This window comes from Eumetopias jubatus, unplaced genomic scaffold (genome assembly GCF_037043125.1).
Source record: "Eumetopias jubatus isolate StellerSeaLion01/CBP00866 unplaced genomic scaffold, mEumJub1_p1.0 scaffold_7, whole genome shotgun sequence".
Classification (NCBI taxonomy): domain Eukaryota; kingdom Metazoa; phylum Chordata; class Mammalia; order Carnivora; family Otariidae; genus Eumetopias; species Eumetopias jubatus.
The window spans coordinates 35,720,937-35,748,883 of record NW_028274813.1 but is presented as its reverse complement, the minus strand read 5'-3'; the positions used below and the strand labels follow the sequence as shown (position 1 = coordinate 35,748,883).

Genomic DNA, 27,947 nt, shown 5'->3' with positions numbered 1-27,947 from the left:
CTCTCTGTAAGGGCCTGCCTCTGCCACTCTCGAGTTGTGCTCATTCTCATTGCCTTTGGTCCTAAACTACATAATCTCCCACTGGGCTTTGAGCAGGCCATGCTGTCCCCTTCTCCTTTGGGTCTCATGAGGGAGGCTTTTGGCTCATAGCAGCTCTGTTATCCCAGGTTGAACCAGACCCTGAACCTGAAATGGAGCAGGAAGTATTTGCTGCCATGGAAGTTCCCAGCATTGAGGAGGTGCCCTCAGACACAGAGTCTCCAGAAGTCCTGGAAGCACAGCTTGATGCCCACCAGGAGCTGCTGGGGCTGGACCCCCCGGGTGACATGGTGGACTTTGTGGTGGCTGAGAGCACTGAGGACCTTAAGGCTCTGAGCAGTGAGGAGGAGGAGGAGGAGGACATGGGGGCTACCCAGGAGACCGAGAGCCTCCTGCCGCCCTCTGTGCTGGACCAGGCCAGCATCATCGCTGAGCGCTTCGTCAGCAGCTTTTCTCGGCGGAGCAGCCTGGCACTGGAGGACGGCAAGGCCAGCGGCTTTGGGAGCCCGAGGCTGGCGAGCCGGAGCAGCAGTGTGCTCAGCCTTGAGGGCAGCGAGAAGGGCCCGACCCGGCACGGCAGCACCACGGACGCCCTCAGCTCACAGCCGCCCCCAGAGGTGGACAGCACTGTGGGAGTGGCTGCAGAGAGTGGCCCTTCGGTCAATGGGACGGAGCCCCCGAGTCCAGGCTGCCCAGCAGAGCCCGACAGGTCTTCCTGCAAGAAGAAGGAGTCGACCCTCTCCACCCGAGATCGGCTCTTGCTGGACAGAATCAAGAGCTACTATGAAAACGCAGAGCACCACGATGTGGGCTTTAGCATCCGGCGCCGGGAGAGCCTCTCCTATATCCCCAAGGGTCTGGTGAGAAACTCTGTTTCCAGATTCAACAACCTTCCCAGGCCGGACCCAGAGCCTCTGGCTCCGCTGGGGCACAAGAGGCAGGTGGGCTCCCGGCCGCCTTCGTGGGCTCTGTTTGACCTCCCAGGACCTGGCCAGGCAAGTGCAGGGGAGCCAGCTCCTATCACAGATGCTGAGTTCCGGCCATCTTCAGAAATTGTGAAGATCTGGGAGGGAATGGAGTCTCCTGGGGAGAGCTATCTGCAGGGGCCCCGCCAAGGCCAGGCCAATGGTTTTGACCTGCACGAACCGCTCTTTATCCTGGAGGAGCACGAGCTGGGGGCCATCACTGAGGAGTCGGCCACTGCCTCCCCTGAGAGCGCCTCCCCCACGGAGCGGCCCAGCGCAGCCCACCTGGCCCGGGAGCTGAAGGAGCTGGTGAAGGAGCTGAGCAGTGGTGTCCAGGGGGAGCTGGTGACTCCGCTGCACCCCCGCATCGTCCAACTCTCCCACGTGATGGACGGCCACATGAGCGAGCGAGTCAAGAACAAGGTCTACCAGCTTGCCCGCCAGTACAGCCTCCGGATCAAGAGCAAATCTGTGACAGCCAGGCCACCTCTACAGTGGGGAAAGGCAGCTCCCACCGTTCCCTGCCTGCAGGAGGAGGCCGGAGCGCCCTCTGGCGGCAAGGGTACAACTACCCGGGTGGGGAGTGGGCCGTTCCTGCAAGTCTGGGGTGGAAGAGGCTTTTAGGAGCAGGTTGGCTCCTGGGGGAAAGTGACCCCTGTAGATCCATGACCAAAGAGAGGGCTGGACTCCACACAGGAGTGGTGTGAGCCCTGGCGGTTAGTCTTAACTACCAAGGCCAAGTGTGTGGCCCTGGTTGAGCCTCCTCACTGCCCTCCCCGAGCCCTTCCTGTGGAGCAGAGACCTTGGGAGGAAACGTGGCCATGGGCCCTCTCTTCCAGGAGACTAGAGGCTCTCATCTTTTCCTTAGACTCCTGACTCTGTTCACTGCCTTTTCTTCATTTTCTCATTGGTTTTTTTTTTTTTTTTAAAGATTTTATTATCTGACAGATCACAAGCAGAGGGAGGGGCAGAGGCAGAGGGAGAAGCAGGCTCCCCACTGAGCAAGGAGCCTGACGTGGGACTCGATCCCAGGAGCCCAGGATCATGACCTGAGCTGAGGGCAGACGCTTAACTGACTGAGCCACCCAGGGCCCCCCCCCTTCCCATTGCCCTTTGATAATGGGGCCGGAGATGTTGAATGTGATTTCTCTCCCCTCACAACCAAAACCCCAGCGAGCAGCCTTGGCTGGAGCGTGAGCAGAAGGCAGGGCAGAGTCCTCATTTGCCCTCTCCCCTCCCGCCCAGCCATTCAGTCCACTTACTGTCTCTTCACAGGCAAGAGAAAGCCGGTGCTGTCCCTCCTCAGCTCTGAGCAGACGGTGGCCCAGGAGCACAGCCCGCCCAAGCCCAGCTCTCCTCGGCATTTCTCCTTCAGCCCCCCTGCTGCCAGCCTGAGGACCACCTCACCTGGGGTCCGACCCTCCTCTCGAAGCCCCCTCAGCCCCTTCGACACTGAGACCTTCAGCTGGCCTGATGTCCGAGAGCTCTGCTCCAAGTACACCTCCCATGACGAGGCATTGCAGGCTGAGGGCATCCGGCCCCGCGGCCCGCCTGTCAGCCGCAGCCGCTCGGTGCCCGAGAACATGTTGGAGCCCCCTCTGGCGGGCAGGGTGGGCCGCTGCTGCAGTGTGGGCGCCAGGAGGGGCCGGGCGGGCCCAGAGGCTGTTGAGACCCAGCCTCCCAGCAGGGTGCCCCACAACAGGCCAGTCGGAGAGGAGACCCTGTACGTCACCGCAGACCTCACCCTCGACGACAACCGGCGGGTGATTGTCATGGAGAAGGGGCCCCTGCCCTGCCCCGCTGCAGGGCTGGAGGAACGCAATGGGCAGGGACCCAGCTCACCAGCAGCCACGGTGGGACAGGGCCTGGATTTCCAGGAGTCTGGAATTTCCAGGAGTCCGGAGTGTTGGCCAAAGGAAGAGGGTCCCAGGGACCCAGCGGACCCAGCGGACCCAGGCCAGCCGGGCCGAGTGAGAAACCTGAGGGAGAAATTCCAGGCCTTGAACTCCATAGGTTGACTCTGAGTCCTGGGAGAGGGAGGAGCCGTGCAGCAGGGTGGGGACGCAGAGGAACCTTGGCATGCTTGCCCACAAGCCTGGGCTCCCCCTGCTCACGTGAGCCCCTGAAAGAATGCTCTGGTGTGCTCAGCAATGCTGGGAATGCCCCGGTGCTCCCCGGGGCTCATGGCAACCTTCACAGGCCCAGCTGAGCCCTTCTCCCCACCGAGGCCAGTGTGCCACTTCCCTTATATATAGTTCTTCCCTAGTAAGAAGCTGAATATTAAAGCTCTCCTCTTCCAGGGAGAGCAAGCCGTGCTCAGGCCTCTGGTGTTGGGCTGACCACCGCCAGGCTGAGGAGCCCACCCAGAGGAGACGTGGAAGTGGCGTGGGGAGGCTTTGCTCTTTAATTGTGCCTTTTCTTAGGATCCAGGCAGGAACAAGGCCCGTAATTTATTGCTTTCCATTCTGTGGTATCTTTGTATGTGCACGTGTTTGTGAGTGTGTGTTCTTCTGTTATTGATTCCTCTCCCATGAAGAATGTAATGGACTCGGTTCAGGTACTTTTGTAGGTTGTCTTGCTGACCCTGTGGTTGTTGCTAATGTATATACATTTCATTATTTGCCAATGGTGCAATACCTGCTGCTCACCAACCGACCTGTGTGTGGCTCCTCACTGGGCCTTGCGGGGTGGGGAGAGCTGGCCGAGGCGGGCTGTGGGGGTGGTTGCTTCCACATTCCCTCCCTCGTCATCCGTGCTAAGAAGCATAAGGCACCAGGGTGCTTGCCACGTGCAGGAGGGAACCTGTTCTCCAGCCACCCCGGCCTGGCATCCTGTGCTGGTGGGGGAGCGGGTGGGGGGAACAACGCCGTGCCAGCCTCGAGCTCTTATCCTCAAGGACCAGAGTTGGACCGAAAAAGGTGAGGAAAATGAATGGAACATTTTTCTAATGGGCAGAAATTTCCAATGTCTGGTGCCTTTTCTCTCCCTCTCTAGTTCCCAGGAGACATTGTAGGAGACAAGGATTCTAAACTTGGAGACTAGACATGTCTTGAGGTGGCTTGCCGTGTCGTGTGAGGAGAGCAAATGCATTTTTTTCTGGGATGGAGCCTCAGTTTTCATCTCATTCTCAAAGTGTCTTTTCTCAAAAGGGCTGGGAGTGCCTGCCTATTTCTGATTGGGCTTTCTGCCCCTTCTCTGTGGTGGACCAGCCTTGTTTGGCCCTGTTCCTCCAGGCAAGTGTTCCCACAGGTCTGCTGGGTCCGGGCTCTATGAGCTTCTGATCTTGGAGGATGGACTCAACCTGAAGGCAGTTGTGCAGAGTCTAATGAGATCAGGGGAGGAGTGGAGGCCAGGGGAGGCCTCTCCTAGGCAGAAGCAGACAGGGCAGAGCTACCCGCTGTCCTCAGTGTTCTGTGGCCACTTCCACTCTTGCTGAGGATAGTTGGCTCCTACCAGGCTTGGGGTATGATGCTCAGGAGCCCTGAATGTATTGGAGCGAGAGTGAGGACACCCAGGTTCTGGTCCCAGCCCTGCCATTAGTTAGCTGGGTCACCTGAACTCTTGCTTTTTTCCCTCATCTGCAACTTGAAGAAAATAGATGATGCACTGCTTCTCAAACTCCCTGACTCAGACTTTTCAGGGGGGTAGGGCCTGGGAAGTTGTAGTGAGCACTTTCCCCAGGTGATCTTTAACCAGCTAGGTATGCCTGGGAGCCTTGAACCAGCTCACTGGTTCTCACTTGCTACCACTGAGAGTAAGTGGAGCCTTTTGAAAAATGGTGATGCCGGTTTCATCCATCTAGACCAAAAGAAATTGCCCCCCTGGAGGTGAATCTCAGGCATGGCACTTCCAGTGATTCTGACGTCCGGTGAAGGCCAAGATCTCTGTCCAGAGCTCTGTGGGGAAGGGCTTGCCGCAGACCCTCAAGATGGTTGAATGCGTGAATGAGCAAGCTTCACTCAGGCTCTCAGGCAAGGCGCACAGCTGGATACGGGCTAAGACTCTCCAGGGACAAACCAGAGACTGGCTCTCCCTCTGTCTCCATGGTGGTCCCTCCCTGCCCTTGCTCACTCAACTATCCCTCCTTGCTCCAATTCAAGGGGAAACAAAACTAGTCAAATAAGTAACAGAAAGATGGAGCATTGTCAATTTATTAGAAAAACTAGTAAATGGGTTTTCTCTGGTGGTGGAAGCACGTTTGAGCAGGTGGAGGACAAGGCCCAGCTGGCCCCAGGGCCAGTGCCAGATTGTGCAGTCTGTGCCCAACAGGGTTGCAGTCTGGTGGAGCTGCCTCCTCCCTTGTGTCCTCCCTGAGCTTGCTTGTCCAAGCGACCAGGCCCTTACGGTCCTCTGGGTCCTTGCCCCCTCCCACTAAAAGGAAGGGAGAGCGATCCAGGACCAACCTTGGGGACCCTAGTTGCCCTCCTATAGGAAAGAGAAGTGGTGTGGTGGGGATGCTGAGCCTTCCACAAGCTTCCTGTTACGGGTGCTGGTTGTGGGGGCTGGGGGGAAGCCTGAGGACCTTCCATACCCCCACCCCCCAGCCAATCAGTTGAGGCCAGGGGATGAAGGGGAAGGAGAGAGGGAAGGAGGACCACCTGACCATGCCCAGAAGGAGCTTCCTCTAAGCTGTTCTGGGGAGGAAGCCTGTTATGCTGGTGTGGACTGGAGCTGTGTCAACCTAGTTTGGGAATACTGTTAAAAGATTGCAAAGTAGAAAATGTAAGGAGGGGAAAACCCTTGCCAGGGCTCCAGGAGCTTAGCCCCGTGTGGCTGGGCTCGTGTAGCTTCAGTGCTGTTGGTGGAGGTCTTGGGGGCCCGTGTGATGTGGGCGGGATGCCTGGGGCACTGGCAATAGCTGGTGGGTCACATGCAGCTGGCTGCCATTGCCCAGTCTGGGGGACCTGGGGTGGTGAAATCCTACCTCTTCCTTTGGGGCCCTTTCATTCTTTGGACTATGGAGTTACTTGCTGGAAATTTCTCACCTCAGTGACTATTTTGGCACACATAGAATGGAGAGGGGAGTGCCCCTTGTCTCCCTAAAGACTGGTCCAGGGGAAAGAGTTGAGGAAGATTCTTGCCTCTACCTGCTCTTCAGTAAGGAGCGTGCTATTTGCCTCGGAGCAGGACATGCCCTCAGATGCACCAGAGGCCTTCTTCATTGCCAGGTGAGTGTGGTCACCTCACTGCCTCCTGCCTTGGTTTCCCCAGGTGGAGAAAGAGGCTGGTGAATGGTATATACTAGCCTCCCTGTAGATGCAAAGAGGGATGTAGGATTAGATGCATAGAGGCCAAGTGAAGACCCTGGCTAAAAAGTGGGCCCGCCCAATCTGGGGATGTCAGGCTCCGTTGGAGAACTTGCCTCCTGCTGTTCTTGTCTGAAGTTAGCTACCCCTTGACATGGTGGCACTGAGCGCTAAGCTGTGCCTACCTCCACTAGGGGCTCCCGGGAAGGCCTGATAACTCTGGATGCCTACCCTGTGGCTGCTACCTGAACCTCCGCCCCTTCCAGAGGGATCATCACGGTGTATCTAAGGCTCTTCATAGGGAAGGTGATGGAACAGCAGCTGTAGGCCCCAGGGACTTTTATGGTCTCTTCAGGGGGAAACACCTGCTGCCCCCAGTTTGACCCCTCTTTTGGACTTAAACCCAGCTGAGATGGAGGCTGGAGCTGTATTGCTTTCTGAGTGGTGGGGGAGATCTTTGTTGGGATGAGTGACCTCTTTCCTCCAGAAGTCTGACCTTACCAGCATGGGGAAGGCTGTCCCTGGGGGAAATAGTGTGCAGGGCTCCTTTTGGCTGTGCTTGGGGATGGGGGTGTTAGATGTTTGGTGGCCTTTGCACCCATGTGACTTCCCCAAGACCAGGACCTTCAGGAGAAGCTGAGCAAGGGGTGCCGTATCTTCATGGCCCAGGCCCCCGCATCTGTCTCAGTTGTCCAGAGGTGGTGTGACATGGGTGGTAGTACCCAGGTGTGGTTCCGTTTGCCACCCCAGAGGGCTAGGTCATGAACTTTGCTGTCTGTCCAGCCAGTACCCTCAGGTGGTAGCAGCTACAGACAGGACACATTGGGCCTTTGGCTTTGGGATGCTTTACTGCAGAAAGCTGGGGTAGCCATCTTCTCTCTGGGGAACTGCACTATCCCTAAGGGACCCGGGGTGTGAGTTGGGGAGGCTCCCAGAGTGGAGAGGCAGAGCCTTGGGTAGTGTCAAGGTCTGTCTGCCTCCTTCACGTCTGAGCCTTATGCTGTTCTGTTGTTTTAAGAGGACCCGCTTGAGAGCTTTTACCTCCCTTTTACCACCTGTGGTGGTAGCAGAGGGCACCGGAGGCAGCAGGAGGCCCTTGCATTGACGACCCATCAACCTTGGGAGGTGCCTCCCCCTGTTTTTTTTTTTTTTTTTTTTTGGTGAGAGGAAGAGGGGGGAAGGGATGTGGTGGCCCCTGAGGTGAGAGTCCTAGTTCTGAGGAGGCCCCATGGGGAAGAGGCCCCTTGTGTCCCCGGAGCCCCCAGCAGTCCCTTGGCCAGGGCTAGAGCCCTAGGCGCCTACCTGAAGCTCCTTCCTCACGCCCCTAAGGGGCAGGTCAGGCATTTCCAGTGTCCTCTTCCCTTTCCCTGGCTGTGACCAAATGGGAGGTGGCCCCAAGCAAGACCTGCTTTGGGAGGGGGCAGCATCTGAGGAACCTCTTCTGCTCCAGCTTTTGTGGGGTCTGGGGGCTGGAGGGCCCTCAGGAGGAGAGGCAGGTGGGAGAGGAGGGTGGGTGCCTGGGACACCATTTCCTGCCCCAGGGGCCCCTGGGCTGCACGGGGCGGAGGTGGGCAACAGCCGGCGGGCGGAGCAGGCAGGTGCAGGCAGCGGGGGGGGGGAGGGGGGGACGGGCGGCGGGTTGCGGGCAGGACATGCCCTGGGCGCCCCGCCAGTCCCTACACAGCCCGGTCCCGCTGGCAGGGTGCCAGAGAGGCTACTTCTTTTTGGGGAAGAAGCTGAATCTCTTCTCCTTGTCTTTCTTGCCCAGGCTGGCATCGGGGCCGGTGCTGGAGGGCAGGGGCAAGCTCTGTGCCTTGATGCGGATGCTCTGGGACTCGTTGATGGCGGTGCTCACGCCCTGCAGCCAGGCCAGCATCTCCTCCTGCAGGGTGGGAGGGTCATGGGCCACCAGGGAGGGGGCTGCTCCTAGGACTTCTGCTGGGAGGGAGACATCTGCCCCTCTGAGGTCTTTTGGGGTCTGGGCGAGGCCACCCTGCACTTACCTCATCCTTGCCATGGAAGAGCCACTCACTGCCGTTGCTCAGCCTAAGACAAAAGAGGGTTTCCTGTTCTGTGGCCACCTCTGGCTGGAGAGGAGCCAGAACCCAGAGCCTCCCCAGGACCAGAACCCTCACAGGCAGCACAGCACCTGCTGAGAGGTGAAAATCTGGACTCCAAGCCTCTTTGATTTGAAAAGTCCCTGAGGGGCAACTAAGGCATGGAGCTGGTCCCCTACAAGGGACTCCCGGTCAGCCACTAATGCCAAACTGTGCGACCAGGGAAGGGGCCCTGCGGGGAGGGGGCCTCACTTCAGCTTGAAGACATGCTTCTTCTTCTTGTAGTTGGCCGCAATCTCACAGATGGCGTGTCTCAGGGCCAGGGGCTCCTCCCCATGGTAGGGCACCCCCAGTGCCAGGTTCTTGGCATCCTTGTAGAAGGTCAGCTCACTGTTCCGGAGCACACAGTAGAGGTTGTTCCAGGACCTGCGGAGATAGCGGCCGGCTCATCACACAAGTCTGGGTGCAATACCTCTGCAATCAATTCTTACAGCTTTGCCATTTGTTTTTTAGTTATACCATTTTTGCCCCAATAAATAGTAACACACTTTACAGTTAAAAAAGGAAATGAAAATCATCTGCATGTAATTCCACTACCGAAAGTTAGCTATTTTTGTCAACGTTTTATGTATTTTCTTCTAGTCTTTCTATTCACATATTCACATTTTCTTCTATTCACATATATAACGAAAATTGGGTTATATTGGATATTCAATTTCATAGCCTGCTTTGATTTTTTTTCATATCCTGCTTTTAAGATTAACACTGTATCAGGGTGCCTGGGTGGCTCAGCTGGTTGAGCATCCAACTCTTGGTTTCAGCTCACGTCATGATCTCAGGGTCCTGAGGTTGAGCCCCGTGTTGGGCTCCAGGCTCAGTGGGGAATCTGCTGGAGATTCTCTCTCTCCCTCTCCTGCCCCTCCAACTCATGCCCGCTTGCTCTCTCTCTAAAAATAAATAAATCTAAAAAAAAGATTAACACTATATCATGAATATTTTCACATATCCTTCAAATCTTTCCTAAAAATAATTTTGAATTGTTAGATGGTATCCCATCCTATATATAAATAATCCCTTTATTGGTGGGCCTTGTAATTACTGGAAATTAAAATGGTGTAATTTAAACAGCAATGTGAAACATTCATGCATAAATCTTTGCTATAACTCTGATCTTACCTTGAGATACATTTCTAAAAGTAGGATTAGTGAGTCTAAGACCAACAGTGTAAACTTAACTATCAAAGCCCTTCTCACCCATGAGTGTATGTGATTCTCACCACAGAACTGAAGTGAGCAGAGCAGCGTTTTGTTCTGGTTATTTTTCATTTTGTTGAGGAGATCTGCCCGGTATACTGTACAAGCACTTTTTAAAGAAACATATTTGTGCAAATCAAGGCCCAACTGATGTTTGGTGACAAGCTTATAAGCTCATGGTTTGGCTAACCTGAGCTCCTTGACCGACTCATGGGAAACGTGGTGCCTTTTCACCCTTCACAGGAATGAAGGCTGGGGAACAGGGCAAGGCTTTCCTCCTCCTCCTCCTCCCTCTGGAGGGCAGGAAAGTGGAGAGCTTGTTGGGCTCATAGGAAAGACTACAAGCTCAGAGAGAGAACTTGACCTGTACAGGACGGGCTGGCTGCAGAGCCATTTTACGGGGCCCAGGTTTCTGACACCCAGAGAAAGATCCTCCAGGAAAGCTCCGATCTTTCCCGTGGACCTCACCACCTTCTTTGAGCTTGGAGCCCAAGTCAGGCAGTCGCTAAGAAGGAGCTGGGTCCTGGAGTAAAATCCTGCCTTGAACAAATGACTTCTCTGGAATTCTGATTCTCTTTCTGGGAAATAGAAACCTCAATATCACAGGGTGGTTGTGAAGATGGTATCAGTCCTAACAATGCCTTGCACATAGCAGGTGCTCAGTAGATGTTAGTTTCCCCCTTTTCTGAAGGTGGACTCTATAAATAATAAACTTCTTCAGGGTGGTTGGGCCCCCAAATTCATTTTTGGGATTTGAATGAGCTTTAGCATGTTCCACCCCCCCCCACCCCCCTCAGCCCAGGCTCTGTATGCTGCCACTTGGCCCTGAGAATATGGCTGGCTTCTTGATGCTGCCCAGTGTCCCTGTGAATGGAATGCTGCCTGGAAAGAGAGGCCCCCGGGGACCTTGGGTAGAAGCATCCCTGGACGGACGGAACTCAAGGACGTAACTGCCTCAGGGCCAGGAAAAGACATAGCCTTTGAATGAGTTCCTCGGGGTCACAGAGTTGCTGTAGGACAGCACTGGGAGGGACCACCAGAAGGCATGTATGCCAACCCCATTCTCTCCCATTTTACAGCTAGGGAAACAGGCCCAGATTGGTTAAAAAGTGGGACTTGGTCAAGGATATGTTGTTGCTGCCAAAACCTACCTACCCCGTTACCCAGCCCTGGGATAAGAATAACCGCGAGTATTCACTGAGAACCTACTCTGCCAGGCTTGGGATCGGTACCAAAGAGGGAGGTTCTCCCCATCATCCCCATTTTACAAATGGGGAAACAAAGGCTGAGTAACTTGTACAAGGGCATAGGATTTGAACTCATCATGCCCAGGTGCCCGGGAGCTCTCAGAAGAGGCAGAAGGCGCCCTCTCCCCTCCCCTGTCCATGTTACTGAGGCTCTATAGGGGGAGAAGTCCCTGGGAGCCGCCCACCCCTCCCACCAGGTGGCCCGTCCCACACACACCTGTTGGATGCCTTCTTGTTGGGCCCCTCCAGGTCATGCTTGCGTCCCAGGTAGCCCTCCATCTGCACACTGTACCCGTGGTCCTGCTGGGCTGGCAGCGTTGTAGGCTCATCACCCTCGCTCAGAGGCGTGTCCAGGACCTTAAAGAGAGGCTCTGTGGCGGGCCTCTCATCCCCACTGGATTTCTCCTGCGGCCCTGGAGGGGGTGGCGGCTGCAGGTCCTGAGGCCACCGCCTCTCTTCTTCCCCCTGCTCAGGGGCATACGGAGCACACCTTGCTAGGGGTTCAGACCCAGGGGTGGCTACCCGGCAGGACTGGGAAGCCTAAGCGCCCCCCCCCCCCAAGCCTGGTTCCTGTCTGGCTCTCCCTTGACCTGTGGTGCCACCCGGTCTGCTTCCCTCGACTCTGCCCATGCCTCCAGCTCCATCCCCACTCCCTGCCCCCTGGAACACAGTGAGGGAGGTTCTTAGAGTCAGCTGAGGGGCCTGGGTGATGGTTTCAAATGCCAGGGCTGCTGGGCAAGCCCTGACTCACTGCCTGGCTCCGGCCCCTCCCCCTGCTGCAACAGGGACTCCAACTGAGTTAAACGTGGGCTCCGGCAAGATTTCCTGTGAAGGGTTGTGCTGCTAACACAGCTGTGAAAAACGTCTAATAGTATGTTGAATGGGGACTTTGCTGGTACCTGCTTGTGTTTAAGGCCCCAAAGCCAAGGGCACAGGCCCTAAGTCTCCCCTACCACCTTACAAAGGGAGAACCTAGGTCCTCCCGGGTCACAGTGTAGGGCTAACTGGTCCTGCTCCCATCAGTGGACTGGGATTTGCTGGAATAGGGCAGTGCTTCCTAACCCCGGCTGCCTTTTACCATCACCTCAGGAGCTTTAGCAGAATACACCCTAGTGCAGGTCAGAACATTTGTATTTCTGAATAAGCTTTTCACACTCTCTAATGAGCAGCTGAAGTTGAGAATCCCCAGAGAAGGAGTCACTGCTTCCCTGGGGGGCGTGGGGTGCTCCGGCCCCGGCCCAGCCCAGTGAGGGGCCTCCAGTGGGGGCAGATGTCCACCTCCTGGTTCCCATCAGCAGAGGCCTTCGTGATCTGCCTTTGTGCCCACCCCCTACCACAGAAGAAGGCAGCACAGATGGGAGCAGCAGGGGGTAGCCAGCTTCCCACCGCCAGGTCGGCCAGGTGGGGCACAGGCGGGTCTTCTGTGTGCCAAACGAGCACCAATGAAGGCAGCCTAGCTCGAGCCAGCTCGTCAGAGCCCTGTCTCAAAGGCCTGCCTGCTGGAGACCTTATAGCACCAGGTGGGAAGGGTTTTGCAGGTCCTTGAGCTGGCCATGTCTGGACTGAAGGACCAAGGGCATCAGCCCAGGAGGACTAGGGCCACCCCAGGCAGGAGATGCCGACCCCTTTGCTAGTCCCTGCTGCTTGCCCCACAACTGAAGGTGGAGGCCTGGAGAGGCCAGAGAAGAGCAGAGACCCTGTGCTCCCCATTGTGGGTCCTTCAGACCATGGGTCAAACCTGAAATAGAGAAATGGAGGATGGGAGAAGGTGGACGTGACATCGGATAGTGGATTGAAGTAGTAAACTGAGACACCGGGTGGACCCTAACGGCTGAAGGTGACCGAGGACTGCCTGAGACGATAGTAAAGCAACGGCAGGAGAGGCTCAATGCAGATGTCTGATGCCATGGCTGGAAGAAAGGTAAAGCTGGTCATGTTTGGGTCCCATCAAATCAGGACTGTCCAATACACAGTTTTAAGTTGGAGTTCCAGTAAGATCTCTCTTAAAGAAAGGATAACAGGACTGAAAAGTTTGAAAACCACTAACCTAGTGTAATACCTTCAATTTACAAAGAAATCTATGCTCAGAGAGGTTAAGTGACTTACCCAAGACCACACAGCTAGGAAGTATCAGAAGTGATTGAGAGCATGCACTCCAGAATTAGAAGGCAAGGATTTTTTTGTTTTTTTTAAATCACATCTTTAGGTCTTTCATCTTTTCCTGTCTTAGAGCCCCAGGAGAACTGTGGCTGGCTCACACTCATCTTTACTCATCTGTAGTACTTGTATCTGCAATTGTCTGCAATGAGCGAGCATTGGCCACAAGGATCTAGAGACCAGGATCATCCTCCTAGAGGGAGGAAGGGCAGAATTGGCAGGGGTGAGACTGGGAGCCTGGGTGCCTGGCTTTGGGCTTTTTCTGTGGACTTGATCAGGCCACCCTTCTGACTTGGGTATAAAGCTTGGTGGGGGGTAGATTATTAATGGAGGAAGTGAAGCCTCTTTTCATCCCCCACCTCTCCATCTGGCTGTACTGCTCCTCTTGGTCATGGGCCAGTGCTTTCCCTGCACCTGCCGGGGGTGGGGGTTCAGAGAAGACCCTCACAGCCGTGTGTGCCTCTCTTGCTCAGCCTCTGCCCTCCGCGGACTGGTTTTACTAGGGACTGTGTCCACATATTCTTCCCATACTGCCATTCTCCTTCCTTTTTGGAACCGTCCCCTGTAAATAAGGGCAGATTTTTCCAGGACTGCCTACCAACTTCATCTTAACCTTTCTTCTGCTTCCTCCTCCTGAGTGCCTGACCCCCACTCTCTAGCAGGGACGTTCAGAGGCCATGGCCATCAAGGTCAAAAGTTAAATGGCCCGGTCATGGGTTTTAGAAAATGGGGGTCCTCCAATGTCTGCAAAGATTTCTTCTGTGTTCTTGACTGTTCATGTGGAGACAATTTAAAAGCCATTCTGTCCCGTCTGCCCGGAAGGCCAAGGCCTAAGGAAGAGCTCAGAAAGAGGGCGAGAGAAATGTTTGGCAGCTGATGCCCACCCCCCCCCCCACCCCGCAGCCCCAGGTCTAGGGAAGCAGAACTGCTCTTCAGGGCTAAGGGAGGAGCCACAGATGAGAAAGATGGGGCATGGTTTGGCCAGAAGGACCTTCCTCTCCCAGGCCCCAGGGGTAAATGGGCTTTGTGCTCTCTTCTAAAAGAAAGCGGTGGCAGGGAGGGACAGGAGGTGGGGACCGTGTTCCTGCTGCCCCTGGAACGGTGCCGTGCTCGGATATGAAGAGTCTGCCTTGCCCTACCAGGGTGGGACCTGTGGAGAGCGGGACACAGGGAGGGGATTCTAGGCGAGGAGCTGGGGCCCAGGGCTGGCTACTCGTGTGGCTGTAGAGACAGGCAGGTTCTGCCAAAGGGCCCTGGAGAAGGGAGATCATCGAAGATTCCCTTCTACCCTCCACGTTGTAAGGCAGGGAGCCCACTGCTTCAGCTCACGAGGACGATGCACAGATTACGCCTACACTGCTGAGGGGGCCGAGCCTGAAGACACCACCCGGAGGAGCTGAAAGAGGGGGCCTGGAGGAAATTCTCGGTGGCAGGCTGGAGCAGCTGGGCAGTCTGGCTGGTAAATGGGAGTGACAGCCCGAGGGATAATGGCCCGCGGTGGGAGCTGGAATCGGGGGAGGGGCTGTATGCAGGGTGGAGCCAGGTTCTTCGCTTTGGGGAACAGGTGGCTGCAGTGGGGGCATCTGAGAGGGGGGTATGTGCGTGTGCCGGCTGCTGGGATCGAGAGGTCAGAGGAGGGCAGGGGACAGGCAGTACTGGCTGCGGGTTGGGGGACATCAGGGAAGGAGAGGCTTTTAGGATCTCACAGGACTGTAGTCAAACAGGGAGAGGCCTCAGTTCCTGGTGGGCAGGGGATGGCCACCTCTTTTCAGAGTCTTGTTAAGCTTGACTTTTTAGGGTCCTGCCTGGCTAGGAAGCTGGCTTGGGCAAAGTAGGCAGAGGGCCACAAAGGAGGTTCAAGAAGGGGAGAAGAAGGGGGGCAAGATGGGTACATTTCTGCTCTGGACCAAAGGGGTGGAAGGTGTACTTCCAGGCCCAGCCAGCTGGTGGTGCAGAAGACAGCACAGAGATGCGGGACTCCCACGAGAAAAATCACCTGGCTTGGGACCACAGGGTGTTTTGGAGGTTCTAGAAGGTGCTCGGTGAACCCAGATGTATTAACAAGCAAGGAAACACAAGTGAGGGGGGGCTTCTCTCTAAAGGAGATGCTGATACGTGAGAACCAGGGCACAAGGGTGCACCCTGCGAAGAGACCATTCCACCTTGAGATGTGATGGTTTTGCCCACTGATCTCACAGCAAGGACTGAGCCTGGAATGTGTACGTAGGCGGGTCAAGGGGGAGGCACTCCAGGGCGGTTGGTTTGGGAGGGCTTTGGCATTCATACGGAGAAGGCTGCTTTTAAGAGATGAAGGACTGCAGTAAGGGACAGAGAAAAAATGAAGGGAAAAATGAAGGCTGGGATCATCTCCTCGATGCCAGTTCTACCTATGTTCTCTCTTCTGATACTCACACCTGTGAGGCAGGTATCATCCCTACCCCTATTTTAGAGACTCGGGAAAGTGGGGGTCAGGGAGAATGAGCAGCTTGCTCAGCCACACATCTAGTGAGTGGAAAGTCAAGGCAGCAGATCTGTCCCGTCCCAAACTCCAAGTTCTTCCTATGGAATCCTGCTGCACGAGGGGCGGGGACTGCTCCAGAGGAGAGCACCTACCCAGCGCAGTTCTTGGTCCAAATGAGCTGAGCCCGCTGATGTGGGATGAGTCAGAGAAACACCTGAAGGGGCTGGAGGAGGGGTGTGGGGCCACACGAGGCCTATGGCCGGATGCCTGAGGCAATCCAACAGGGCTCTGAAACGGAGGTGGGGGAAGCCGGCCACTTCTGCTGCTGAGAACTGCATGCTCCCCCAGTGTCTGATGTCTGGGCGCTTGTCCTCTGGGAAAGGGGTGGGAAGGACTGTGGGCAGGCAGCTTGGGAAGACAGTTCAGAAGACAATTGTTTACAAGAGAAGAAAAAGAGATGCTTTGTTGAGTTGAAAGAAGAAATGAAGAGATGGCAATTCAGGGTGAGCAGAGACAAATGCCTACAGAGAGAAGGCAGGCAGGAGTGGCTGGGGTGGAGGGCTCTCATGAGAGGTGGGACGGGGGGCAGAATGGCTCCACACCGCACCCTGGGGGCCGGCCATCCATCCGAGATGACAACTGGGACACCAGGGAAGATGATGGGGGTGGGAGGGCACCAGGTGAAGTGAGGGGAGAGGAGAGGGGAATGTGCAGGGTCCCCTCAGACAGGGATGGGGAGACCTGGTGCGCCGCCATCATGGGCGGGAGGAGAATGAGGCTTCCTTGGCAGCGGTCTTCACCATTCCTGCCATCAGTGGGGGCTCTTCTGGTCCCTCTGCCCTGGAGAAACTGGGGGCCGCTCCATCCCGTGGTGACTCTGAGCCAGCCACTCAGAAAGATGAGAGAGAGATGTCCACTCCCCCATCCAGATCTAACACCCAGTGGTTAAGCTGGCAGCTTCAAACCCCATTTCTGAGATCGCCTCCAATGTTAATGGGTTCTGTCCCGAGTCCGTCAGTATCTGGGATGCTCTGAAACACAGCTTGCAAGAAAGAATTTAGGGGCAGCCTTTGGAGCAGCGGGGCCTGGAAGATCGCATGTGGCCACAGCAGGGAGAGCTGGGTGGGGGACACAGGTCCAGAAGAAGCCTGGAATATCAGGGTGCAGTGCCAGATGGCACGCAGACCCCACCCCCCGCAACGTGGATTCAGGCATCCTGGGGAGACAGGGCCACGCCCAGGTTTAGGGGAAAACAGAGTCCTTTCCAGGCCCCTTCTGCTCATTATGAACAAATATGATTCGCATGGGCTGAAAATGCCTGAAGCGGCAGCTCTGCTGAGCCTCACAGGGTGGGGGAGGAAGGATCGGGAAAGTGTGCTCAGGCAAGAAGAAACACAGCTGCTCCCTCCACACACACCCACGTCCCTTCCATCCAAGGACAGTGGAGCCTGGCCTCTGGCCGCTGGGTAAAACTCCAGGCCGCCCACCAGGGAGGCTGCTCTGAGGGGAGCTGCCCAGCTGGCCAAGGGGGTGCCAGTCTGAAAGGTATCCTGGCGGTGACCCAGTGCCCGGGACCCAGCGCCCCCAGCGCCTGGGATATGTCCCTCACATTTGCAAGGGCTGGTTATTTCCCTGAAGCCACAGCAACCTCTGAGACTATGGAAGGGAGAGGCAAGGGACCTGGGTGGCTCGACTCCCTTCCCTTGTCCCTGCTGAGATGCCCAGTCCTCTCCAGGGCAGCCAGGGGCAGGCAGTCTTAAAAGGTCACACTAAGAGTGACATCTGTGAGCTGCACTTGGGTGAGTTTTCCCTGACCACCTGATGGAGGGGACTGATAACGAACAGCACCCAGCAGTTGCTTTCTGGAGTAGCCTCATGTCCCTGAGGCAGGCAGGGCATGACTACCCATCCCGTGACCCTGAAGACGGACTCTTTCTTGTTGTCACAGCCCCTAGGAACACCAGTCCCTGTCAGGGATGTCTCTCACATAGTCCCAGCAGCTGCCCTGCTGGGAGAGTTCCTCAAGCAGGCCCCAATTCCCATCCCAAAGCCGAGAAACAGATGCTGTGTGCAGAAGACATCCCAGCACTGTTGGCTGGGGCCCCTCAAGCCTGGAGGGATTTGGATCCTCTGCAATACCATTTTTCCTCCGTGAAATCAATCACATCTCACCACAGATGTTACACAGGGGATTCTGAGGCACCCAGGGTCTGGAAGATGAGGATGCTTGACAAGACCCCCAAGCCCTTTCCAGAGCCACATCCAGGATGAAGGGGAGACACACAAGGCAGGGGGTATTAGGGTGACAGTGCCTCAGGAACTAAGAGGAAAGGGAATGGCTCAGCCTGCCACCAGGCCCCCATCCAGCACCCTGGGGCCATCTTCAGGGTCCAGACCTCTGCAGGAGCTGAGGCCCAACCCTGCCTCTCTTCCCCAAACAAGGACAAAGGCAAATATCCCAGCCCTTTACCTCTTCTTTCCCATCTTCAGCCTCACACCAACTAGCAGCCGACAAGCGAACAGGCTCCTTAGACTGAGGATGAGACCCGAAGAAAGTGGGGAAACCCACCTCTCCCAGCCTCTCCCTTTACTTAGGTACATTTTTGACACACAAGAATGTTCTGGACTGTCTGTAATCCCTAAGAGAGGGCTTTATAAAGGTGAGGAGACCCAGGAGGATTAGGTGGTTTGTCTAAAATCACGCAGGAACGCTCCAGCAGAATCATGGACTGGGACCCAGTGTCCTGACTTCCACTCCAGAAGTTTTGGCTTTTTTGATACCTTTTTTCTGCTTGGCCTCACACATACTTACACACTTACCTGTATGAAGGGATTTTTTTTTTTTTTTTTTTACCAGAACATGCTCTAATGTGGAAAAGTGATGAGGGAGACAATTCATTGTACGATGATGTGCTTGAGGAAAAACTGACGTGGAACAGCATGGACGCACCCGGGAAGGGGGGGCCTGGGCTGGGGCTGGTAGGCTGCCCCCACCCCCCGGTGGTGTGGAGCCGGCTAGGCAGGGGTTCAGGTGCCTGGTCCCCTCCCATCCACTCCCCCGAGCAGGAAGCCAGCATGCACTAGTGACGGGTTTCACAGAAAGCAACGCCACATGGATCTATTCTACAGGGCGCCCACACTGGACCACACACACAGGGGACAGACAGCAGGAGAGCCACCGTGCCCCAGGCCGGAGGGAAGGGGCAGCACGCTGTCAGCCCTTCTCGGGACAGGCCTGCGGTTTCTGCAAAGGTGTCCCAGCCTGCATGGGGCCCATTTTCCTCTCTTCTCAGACCAAAGACCAATTGGAGATTGTGCCCTCCCTTGGAGTTTTGGAGATCCTCATAAAGCCCAGCAAAGGGCTCAGAAAGGAGAAGTAGCAGCCTCGTGGTTGTTTCCATGAGGCCTCGGGCCTTGGGCCTGGTGTTCATTGGATTTGCCATCTGGTTTCTTCATGTACCAAACCCAGGCATTTCCCCCTCTGGCGCAGTGGCCGGCTCTCTGGGAAGGGTCTCCATTGTAGGCTCATTCCCTCATTCCAGAGATGCTCAGGCCCAAGATTTTATTCCCCCAAACCCAGTGACAGTCAGGTGCTGGACGGAGGCAGCTCTGATGCACGTGTCTTACATTCACACAGACGAACATGACAAACCACGGGAGTCGTGCAGGAGGTCACAAAGGAGCCCACAGACCCAGGACACCACCGCACGGAGACACACAGGGATGCACAGCTGAAGCGCGGGCCATGGGGGACAGTCCCAGCCCCAGCATCCACAGTTCAGGCCAGCCCCCAGAGTTCTCTCTCCTTCCAGTAGGGGCCGTCTCTGGGAAAAAGGGGCTGGGACGAAGTCCACCAGAGACCCCACATGCGACGGTGGGTGCTTCAGAGGGCACTTCTGGGAGAGGCCCTCCATCGGGAGCCCAGGAATGCCCTCTGCTGGACATGACGGGCCGGTGCAGCTCGGAAAGGGAGGACTCTGGCCAGGCTGGAGGCTGCAGAGGGAGCTCAGCGTGGGAGAGGGGGTGTGTGTGACTCTCAGAAGTGTGAGAAGGGCCGAAATACAAATCTGACAGAGATTCTGCATGGGAAAGACTCATTGTATGTGCATTTTTCTAGAGTGGCTGGTGTATCAGGAATTTCCACCTAGAATACCAATCTCCCTAGAGGTTCAGGCAAGCTCAATCGGGCAGCTGGACAGGTAGGGGTACATGCATTGGTGAGCCATGCCAGGCACATGCTGAAGTCTTGTCTTCTTCTTAGCTGCTCCCCAGGGCATTTCTCCAAAATTGGGGTTACAGCCTCCCGGGCTCCCTGCACGGGCACCTTGGGTCTTTTCAGCTAATAGACCTATTCCTTCCTGAAGCCATGTGTCCCACGCCTTCGGCAGCTGGTCTTGGACCCTCCCAACACTTCCGTCAGCCAGGTCTCTGATGCGCCCTCCTTTTCTACCAGGTGTGGGGGGGACTGGCCCTGTGACCCAGAAGCCCTGAGGCTCTCCTTCACTCCTGCTTCAGAGCCAGCTCCACCTTCAAACCGACCCACAGGCATCAGGCCCGGGGGAGGGGGGTTGGGAGCAAAGGGGAGGGTGCTCTGTGTAGGAGGGAGGGGTGGGCTAGAGGGTTGGGTGTCCCCCCTTCACTGCCCTGAATGCCCGTGGCTAGGGCAGGCGAGATCAGATGGTCTGTTTGTGCACGTGTGAGAAAGCGTGTGTGCGCGCACGTGCGTGCATGTGTGTGAATGTGCGTGTAGGGCATGCTGTGTTAAGGGTGGAGTGAGAGGGAAAATGGGAGAAGAATGGTATATAAAAATAAGTCTTCTCTAGATCAACTGTTCCTCCTCATGTAGATGGTGATGTATTTATACAATAAAATTTATTAGACTAGATAAAATCAAACTAAAGAGTCATGTCAGTGGGCTGGCATGTCAGTTTCTTCTGGGTTGAAGCAAGGAGGGGAATTACTCTAGAAATTAAGGAAACCTAAGTAAAAAAGATGACTGATCTGAAGGAGGAGTCTGGAAGCAGGGGTGGTGCATGCCTGCCCTCGGGCTCTGCCCCGGCTGAGCCTAGTAGGGATGAGAGGGTTCTGGCAGCAAGGACTCCCAGGAGCCAGACACATAGGATAGGAAACTGACCGGGGACGTTCTCTCGGTAGCGGCACGATGTGGACCTCGGGGAGCCTCCCCTGCTGTCTCGCCTTCTTCCTCTTGAGGCCTATGGAAGACATAGCCCTCCTTTAGAAACCATCTCCCCGAGGCCAATGCCTACCCGCAGGACCTGGCTTCCCACTCTCCCCACCAGGAACATGTCAACTCTCTCCCGGTCCGGGCCTCCTGGCGACAGGCACTTAGCAAGGAACTGCTTAATCCGGGACGTACGGCAGACCCTTCAGAAATGGACATGGTTGGAGGCAGAATGGCCTCTGGGGCACGTGTTCAGGTGGCTCCCAGAACGGGGCGGGGGGGTGGGGGGGGCGCTTCTGCCTGTACCAGGCCTTCAGGCCACCCGTGTTTTGGGGGAAACAAAAGCTCTTCTCCGCCTTTAGGCTGCAGACACTTCAGATTTCTCTGGCTAGTGGCCCAGGTGTGAGAGGTATTACTAAGACGTCAGGGGGCCTGTTTCTGATGAAAAGTACCTTCCCTCCCCTTCCCACCCGTCCTCTCAGAACGCTCCTGCTAAATCCACCGCCTGGCCCTCCCCACACTTACCCACTCTCCTCCTCGGGTCTCTCTGGGGTCTGGCGTTCTTTTAGCTCAAGCTAAGGGGAAGGAAAGGCCCAGGGTATCAGGGTAGCCACAGAGAAGAGCCTGCTTGCTGTTAGACCAGCTTTCCCTAAAGATGCCTCCCCACACACCTGGTGTTTATTCTTTTAGAAATCACCCCTTTGTTTTTGGAATTCAGAAGTACTTTCTATGTCTCCTATTTCCTTCCCACGCTGCCCCTCACCAAGCCTTTTACACTGTCCGTGGGTGCCTAATGACAGGCTCAGAGTTCTTGACTTGAGATCCCCCACCCGAGGCGCAGCTGTGGGGCCTCCCAGTGCCCGTTCCCAGCTCACCGTGGTAGGCTTCTCCAGGGCGGCGAAGCGCTCAGCCCAGGTGGCTGTGGATTTCTCAAAAGCCTCATGCCTCTTGATAAGCTTCTCCACACCATCCACCGTGTGTCCAAAGTCCCGGCTGGCCAGGTAGGGCTCCTGGGCGATCAACCACGCTTCGGCCACAGAGGCATCCCTCGAGAACTGGCACACTTCCAGTACTGCCACGGGGAACAAGCCACAGACCCACCCACAGGGCCCAAGGGCCTGTTAGCACTCAGTAGTGGGCCACTCCACAGACAAGGAGCTGGCGGTCAGGCAGGAGGCCTGCACAGGGTCCCTGAACCACGTGGACACCCTGCTCAGCGGTGCCCTGCTGCCTGAGACCACTCCATCCCACGCCATATGGGGGGAGGGTTTTCTCATCCCTACCCATAGGTATATTGGAAAAACACATGAATTAGAACAAACACTAGTTTGAAAACAAAATATAATTCGGATGTCTCCTTTTGAGGAGCAGCCGTTTGCCTTGAACGCCCTCTTCCCAGCCCCTGGCTGCCTCACATAATCGTGCACAAGCAACCATGGGGCCGTCAGGCCTTCCTGGCTCGTGTGTAGCCAGGAGTGGTGGATTTTCCACCTCTCCTTAGTCTCCAGCTGCAGGAGACAGAGCTCTGTCTGTGCCTGACATGCCTCAGATCAAACATGTGGGAGGCGCAAGAGCCTTAAGCTGACCCCTCCCCAGGCTACAGGGACACCAGCCTGGCACAAGGCGGTGGTGTCCTCCCAGCAGAAGCCGAGCCACTCAGGTTCTGCCTGGACCCAGGTGGGGCAGAGGGCAGGCGGGGAGACGGCATGCTGGCTGGTCAGAGGTGGGCTGCCAGCAGTGTGTCCATGCGGCTCTTCTGTGCGGACCCCCGAGGCCCTTGGCCCCAGAACCTTGCTGGTGGGTAGCATTCTGGGGGCTCTTCTCTAGGCAGTGAAAATCACCTCTCCCCTGTCCCCACCTCAGCAGGAGTCTGCCCCCCTTCCCAAGGTCTGGGGCGCAGGTGCACTCACGCATGCGGAGCTGTTCCTGGCGGTCCTCCCACTTCTCAGCCATCTCCTTCCTCCTAGATAGCACCTGCTTCAGTTTCTCCCTAATCTGTGGGAAGGAAGGGAGAATAGCTCAGGCTTTTGGTAAACCTTCCTCTTGTCTGAAGGGGTGTGCAAATGGGTCCTGCAAAGCATGCTGGGTTTGGTCACAAGGACCTCGCTTCAAGTCTTGGCCGTTCCCCTTGCCAGCCGTGCAATCTTGGGCGTTACTTAACCTCTGACGCACGTGTGCCTCTCCTAGGAAATGGGTGTTGCCAACGCCAAAGTATGCACACATGTGGGTGGTTAGGTGGGTTATGAGCCTGCTCTCCCCTACTAAGCTGTCAGCCTTGGGTGGGGTTGCTGGGGCTCTTGTCCCTGGGCCTGCACACAGCCCTGATGCTCCATGAGTGAAAGAAAGTCTCCTCAGAGAAACCATGGCCCAGGGCTCCCTCCCAGGAAGCCGTCTGGTCCGGCAGGAATGCAGGCAAGGACAGGGAGGGGCTCCTCTTCACCCCACTGTCCTCTCACCTCCTCCGAGGCCTGGTGCTGTCTCTCCAGCAGGGACTCTCCCAGCTCCAGGCAGGCACTAAAGTTCTTGCTCCGGGTGTCGATCTCTGCCTTGATGCCCTGGTGATACTTCATGAGCAGCTCCACCGAGGAGACGTCCCTGGGGGGTGGGGGGACCATGGGTTGGGGAGGGAGTTTGGGGAAGAAGGAAACTTGGGGTGACTCTGGCCTGCCTGATGCCAAGTCCAGACCAGAGAGGGCCACCCCCCACCTCCCTGGGAGTCTGACCCCACTTCCTCCTCTCTCTCTGGCCAGCCAGGGGGTCCTCTACCAGCCCAGCCCCAGCGGGAATGCTGATGCCCTAGTGTCTTCCATTGGTCAGTGGGCAGGGGATGGGTTGGGGGTTCAGGGACCCCGAAAGAAGCCTGGGAATATTATTTGACAATAAAAAGGAATGAAGTTCTGATGCTCGCTACAACATGGACAAACCTTAAAAGGTTCATCCTTAAGTGAAAGGAGCCGGTCACAGAGGACCACGTATTGTCTGAGTCCCCTTCTGTGACGAGTCTAGGACACAGGCAAAGTTAGAGAGACGGAAAGCAGGTTCGTGGTTGCCAGAGGCTGGGGAGAGCAGGGAATTGTGGGGCGATGGCTGCTAACGGGTACAGGGCTTCTTTCTGGGGTGATGAAAGTTTTCTAAACTTAGACCGTAGTGAGGGCTGTACCCGGTGATCATGCAAAAATCCCTGAATGGGACACGTTACATGGCTGAATGGTATGTTATGTGAGTCGCATTCTGAATCAAGATGGAAACTATAAAGTCTTGGCCATCAGGACGGGCACTCTAGGGCAGAGGGACAGAGATGGGACAGGCATGAGCCCCCTGACCCGGACAAGAAGCTCCTTCTGGAGCTTGGGGAGAATGGCCGCCTCGTCCCAGCACTGGGGGGAGATGCACAGGCTCGGACGCGTGCTGCTTTGGATGTGTGGAGCGCTTGCTCTCCCTGACAGCTGGAGCTATGGTCACTGCCATGCTGTCACGTCTGAACGGCAGACGTCCTTCTCGCCGCTCTCCGGGCTCCCGTTACTCTGTGATGGCCAGTCCTCCCAGGAGAAGCCGAGCTGTTCCGTTTCTGCCTGGACCCAGCCTCAAGTGCCCCCACAGTTCAAGACAGTCCCTCCAAGGAGGAGGCCCAGGGCAGCGGCCTGGTCTGCCAGGCCTGGGGACAGAGTGGCTGAGCGGGGTGGCCCCGAGCATGTCCCCCTTACCTAGGCTTCTCCTGGGTCTCGATCTGCCGGATGATGCCCTCCATCCAGGAGAGGAGGTCTCGGGCCATGCTGAAGAAGCGGAATTTGTCTGCCGTGTCTACCAGCTGTGTGCGGCGGCCGGCACAGGCGTCGAGCAGTGCTTGCCACGCGGCGGACACCTCCTGCTCCTTGTTCTGGATGGTCTCTGCTTTCTCCCCAGCGTATGCCTTCTGCAGGCGGCCGGCCACGTCCTGGAACTGCTGGACCTGTGGTTGTGCAAAACCAGACATTGTTCCCTAGAAAGATGTGTCCTGGGCCTCTGATGGGCAAGAGGTCTGTCTCCTCCAGGTCTCCCTCCCCAGGACTCTTCTGGAAGGCAAGATCTTCAGCCTCCCACCAATGCTGGGGGAGAAATCTCCTCATTTTGGCCTCTATGGACCCAAGCCATCTTTTGGGCTTTGATGAGGATATGGGAGTGAAAGGAACTCTCTGCCCTTTGATCTCCCCAGAAGTACTGTAGTAAGAGTAACTACGTGCCAGGCATGTTTCATAGGCACCCTATGAAAGAGGTACTATTGTGATCCCTGTTTTTGAGATGAAGAAACTGAGGCACAGCAAGCCTGAGTGAGTGGCCTGAGGTCACTGACACTAGAAGAGGGGTGCAGACTGGAGTCCCTGTTCTTAACCACTCTGCATGCTGCCTGTCAAGGAAGGGGCTCTACCAGATCCCCTGTTTGAGGCCGGGCCCAGTGCAATAAGGCCTCATTCCTGAGACTTCAGTGGGATGTGCCCCCCTCAGGGGCTCTGACACCCCCAAAGCACAAGGACCGCAACAGGCCTCACCTCCAGCTGGATGACAAATTCCTAGGAGGTCCTCTTCTGAGTGAACGAGGGCCCGACCCACCTTGGCATCCTATCCCTGGACCCCGCTGGCTGGGTGCAGGGCTCCACAGCCAGCCCGTCTCTCCTGGGCCTCTGGAAGGCTGCCAAGGCCCCGGAAGTGGGGGCCCCTTGCCTTCACCTTTTCCATCACACCAAGTTCTGTGGAGCCCTATGGGGCCACCCCATTGATGGGAGGAGGGAGTCTAAGCAGATCCTGGGGTCCCCCCAGCTCCCATGTAGAAAGACTGAACAGCCCGGTGTCCAAGGGCATGGAGTCTAGAGCCAGGACGCTAGGACACCGGATCTGAATCCTGGCTCCACTGTTCGTCCACACGTTCCGGGGAACTTGTTTACTCTCTGTGCCTTGCTTTCCTCATCTATAAAGTGCAGATGATGTTAGCACCTAGCTGAGTGTGGCTATGAGGAGTCAGTGACTAAATGTAATGCCGATACCAGTACTTGGCGCTAGAAATGCACCATATATGTGTTCCCTAGGAACCCTGTTGCACAACCAGAGATAGCATTTTAAGGTATTTTATGCCTTGGGTTTTTGTGAGGTTTCAGTTTGAAGAACTACTTCTGAAGCTAAAGAACGACCGGAGGCCACAGCTCCCGCCAGCAGTGCCAGCTGCTGCCTTTCTAAAGAGGCAAAATTTCCTGGTGTCCACTGCAGAGGGTGACACCCCCGGGCCCCTGGGGAAGAGGTGGATGGCAGGTCCCTGGAGCCTGCTGGAGCGCGGCGGGGGGGGGGGGGGGGGGGGCGGGCAGCAGGGGACAGAAGGCACCTGCACGCTCAGCAGGTCTAGCTCCCGCTCAAAGGCCGTGTGCACCCGGTGGAAAGACTCGGCGGTGCTGGCGTCCAGCCCCACGTCCTCGGGCAGCTCTCGGAGCTTCTCGTCGATGAGGCCCAGGATCTCCGTGCCCGTGTAGAAGTAGCGGTGCAGGTCATAGGAGGCGGCCAGCAGCTGCATGCGCGTGTCAATGAGCTCCAGCAGGTCCGCCCACATTTCGTTCAGCCCATCCTTCCACTCGGCGATCGTGGCGGCTTCGCTGTGGCCTGCGTCGATGAGCCGCTCAATGATGACGTTCACGTTGTCCACCCGCTCCTGCCCAATCGCCCCCGTCTCCCGGGCAAAGTCCCGGAACTTGTCCCGGAGCAGCTGGACGTGGGGGAAACAGAAGGGCGGTTACCGGGGCCCAGGGGTGGGGTGGAGTCTTCGCCCCAGCGCAGACTTTCGCAGGGCGGGAACCACCACCCCTGGGGCCACACCTTCCCAGGGCAGCCTGAGCTCACGCCCGCGCGCCTCCATCTCTACCCAGCACTGTGCGCCTGCGTGCGCCTGGCATGACTGCTCCTGCGTCTCTGGCATTCGAGGAGGACAGAGAGAGCAGTCACCGTGAGTACTCACTGTAACATGGTCAAAGTCTTGCCCCATCTCAGGGGAAGAGGCCACAAGCTCCTTTTCTGAAATCCACTGCTCCAAGTCATCTGCCTCCCTCTTCAGCTGGAACAGGTGAAACATGTTCTCCAGCTTCCGCCTGCGTTCTTCGGCTATGTCCTTCAGCCCTGCGTACTGCTTGTCCACTTGCCCCTGAAGTCGGATGATCTGCTCCCTGGAATTCAAAACCAGAGAGCACTCAGAGACGAAGTCAGAGAGCACAGAGCAGCCAGCTCAGAGGGGCCGATCTACTCCTTCCCAGCCCCATGGCAGGGAGAGCTGGGGAAAGGAAACTAGGAGAAATGACAACAGCTTTTCCCAGGAGGTGCTGGGTGGGGGGGGGGAGGAGAACCATCCCTTAGACCAGAATGACTCAGCGGATGACCGAAATGTGTCCCGTCCAGACAGGGTGCCTCCCACCATCATCTCTCACTCGGGGAAGCTCAGGGAGACAAAAGGGAACTCCATTATTCTCCCAAGGAGGCTGATGGAGCAGCACTGTGAGCCCGGCTCCAGAGGGAGCAGGGATGGGGCCTGTAGTACCAGGGGCTCAATTCTTGGGGCTCCTTGGGAGATATTGGGTGGCTGCTGAAGCCCCACAGCCGTGGATGCCCTGCAGGCAGCTGAGGACCGGGCCATGCCTAGGGGAGCAGCCTGTTGTGTATGGCCCAGGCAGACCCACCGACTAGATGGGTATAGGTTTTCTACCTTCATGCCTATATAATGATTTTTGCTGAGACACTGGGAGATCCTGAAGTACCTTCTGGACCATAAAGAGAAAAGCAAAGTTACTCTTCAGTGTCTCTTAGCATAATCTAATTCTTCAAAAGATTGGAGCTCTTGGTTCACCAAGAGGGTAGTTTCGCTATTCCATTTTCTGATCTTTTTGCAAACCAGGCCTTAGTTGGCCCTGTTTGAAGTTCCTCATGCAAAACCAAGGCATGAGATGGAACTGGGCCAGTCAGCAGTGCAGAAAGCAGTGGACTCAAACCCAGTTATCCCCAAGACTGTTGCTGTTTTCCCATTTGGACCCGAAGGGATCCTGGGTGGCGGGGCCCCTGGCCTGATGTCCATGACCTGGCACACGCACCCCTCAGGGTGGCCTGCAGACAGCAGGCTCTGGGCCCTGGTGGCCAGCTGCTTGATGTTCCTTCCATACTCCTCCAGTGCGTGTTGCTGCCTCAAGTGCCGCTTCAGCATCACGATGGCGCCCTCTTCATCCTAGGAGGCAGCGGCTCTCAGGGCACCTGCTCCGGGAGGTGCCTGAGACTGGGGTGGGGGCGGGGGCGGTGGGTGCAGCCAGCCTTGTGGGATCCTCCCAAGAGAACGGAGCAC

The 27,947-nt window shown here is 56.5% G+C and overlaps 2 protein-coding genes across 8 annotated transcripts in view; one reads left to right on the top strand and one right to left on the bottom strand.

The window, feature by feature from the left end:
• Positions 1-3,656, top strand: part of PLEKHG3 (pleckstrin homology and RhoGEF domain containing G3) — a 40,993-nt gene extending 37,337 nt beyond the window's left edge. For all 5 annotated transcript variants that reach the window (XM_028116041.2, XM_028116251.2, XM_088024572.1 and 2 more), the window contains 2 exons: positions 168-1,566; positions 2,280-3,656. In XM_028116041.2, the coding sequence (XP_027971842.2) occupies positions 168-1,566; positions 2,280-3,022 (2,142 nt within the window). In that variant the 3' untranslated portion in view covers positions 3,023-3,656. The remainder of the gene's footprint in view (positions 1-167; positions 1,567-2,279) is intronic.
• A 4,308-nt stretch (positions 3,657-7,964) lies between these two features.
• The window catches only part of SPTB (spectrin beta, erythrocytic), a 116,935-nt gene continuing 96,952 nt past the window's right edge, over positions 7,965-27,947 (bottom strand). The window contains exons 23-35 of one of the 3 annotated variants that reach the window (XM_028115934.2): positions 27,703-27,833; positions 26,583-26,787; positions 25,959-26,333; positions 24,313-24,557; positions 23,065-23,203; positions 22,519-22,603; positions 21,484-21,680; positions 21,134-21,183; positions 20,561-20,639; positions 11,026-11,273; positions 8,560-8,733; positions 8,254-8,296; positions 7,965-8,132 (exon numbers count right to left, since the gene is read on the bottom strand). In XM_028115934.2, the coding sequence (XP_027971735.1) occupies positions 7,965-8,132; positions 8,254-8,296; positions 8,560-8,733; positions 11,026-11,273; positions 20,561-20,639; positions 21,134-21,183; positions 21,484-21,680; positions 22,519-22,603; positions 23,065-23,203; positions 24,313-24,557; positions 25,959-26,333; positions 26,583-26,787; positions 27,703-27,833 (2,139 nt within the window). Of the gene's footprint in view, positions 8,133-8,253; positions 8,297-8,559; positions 8,734-11,025; positions 11,274-19,034; positions 20,640-21,133; positions 21,184-21,483; positions 21,681-22,518; positions 22,604-23,064; positions 23,204-24,312; positions 24,558-25,958; positions 26,334-26,582; positions 26,788-27,702; positions 27,834-27,947 lie in introns of those variants that run through there. The other 2 variants (XM_028115854.2, XM_028115784.1) reach the window with 2 other exon arrangements.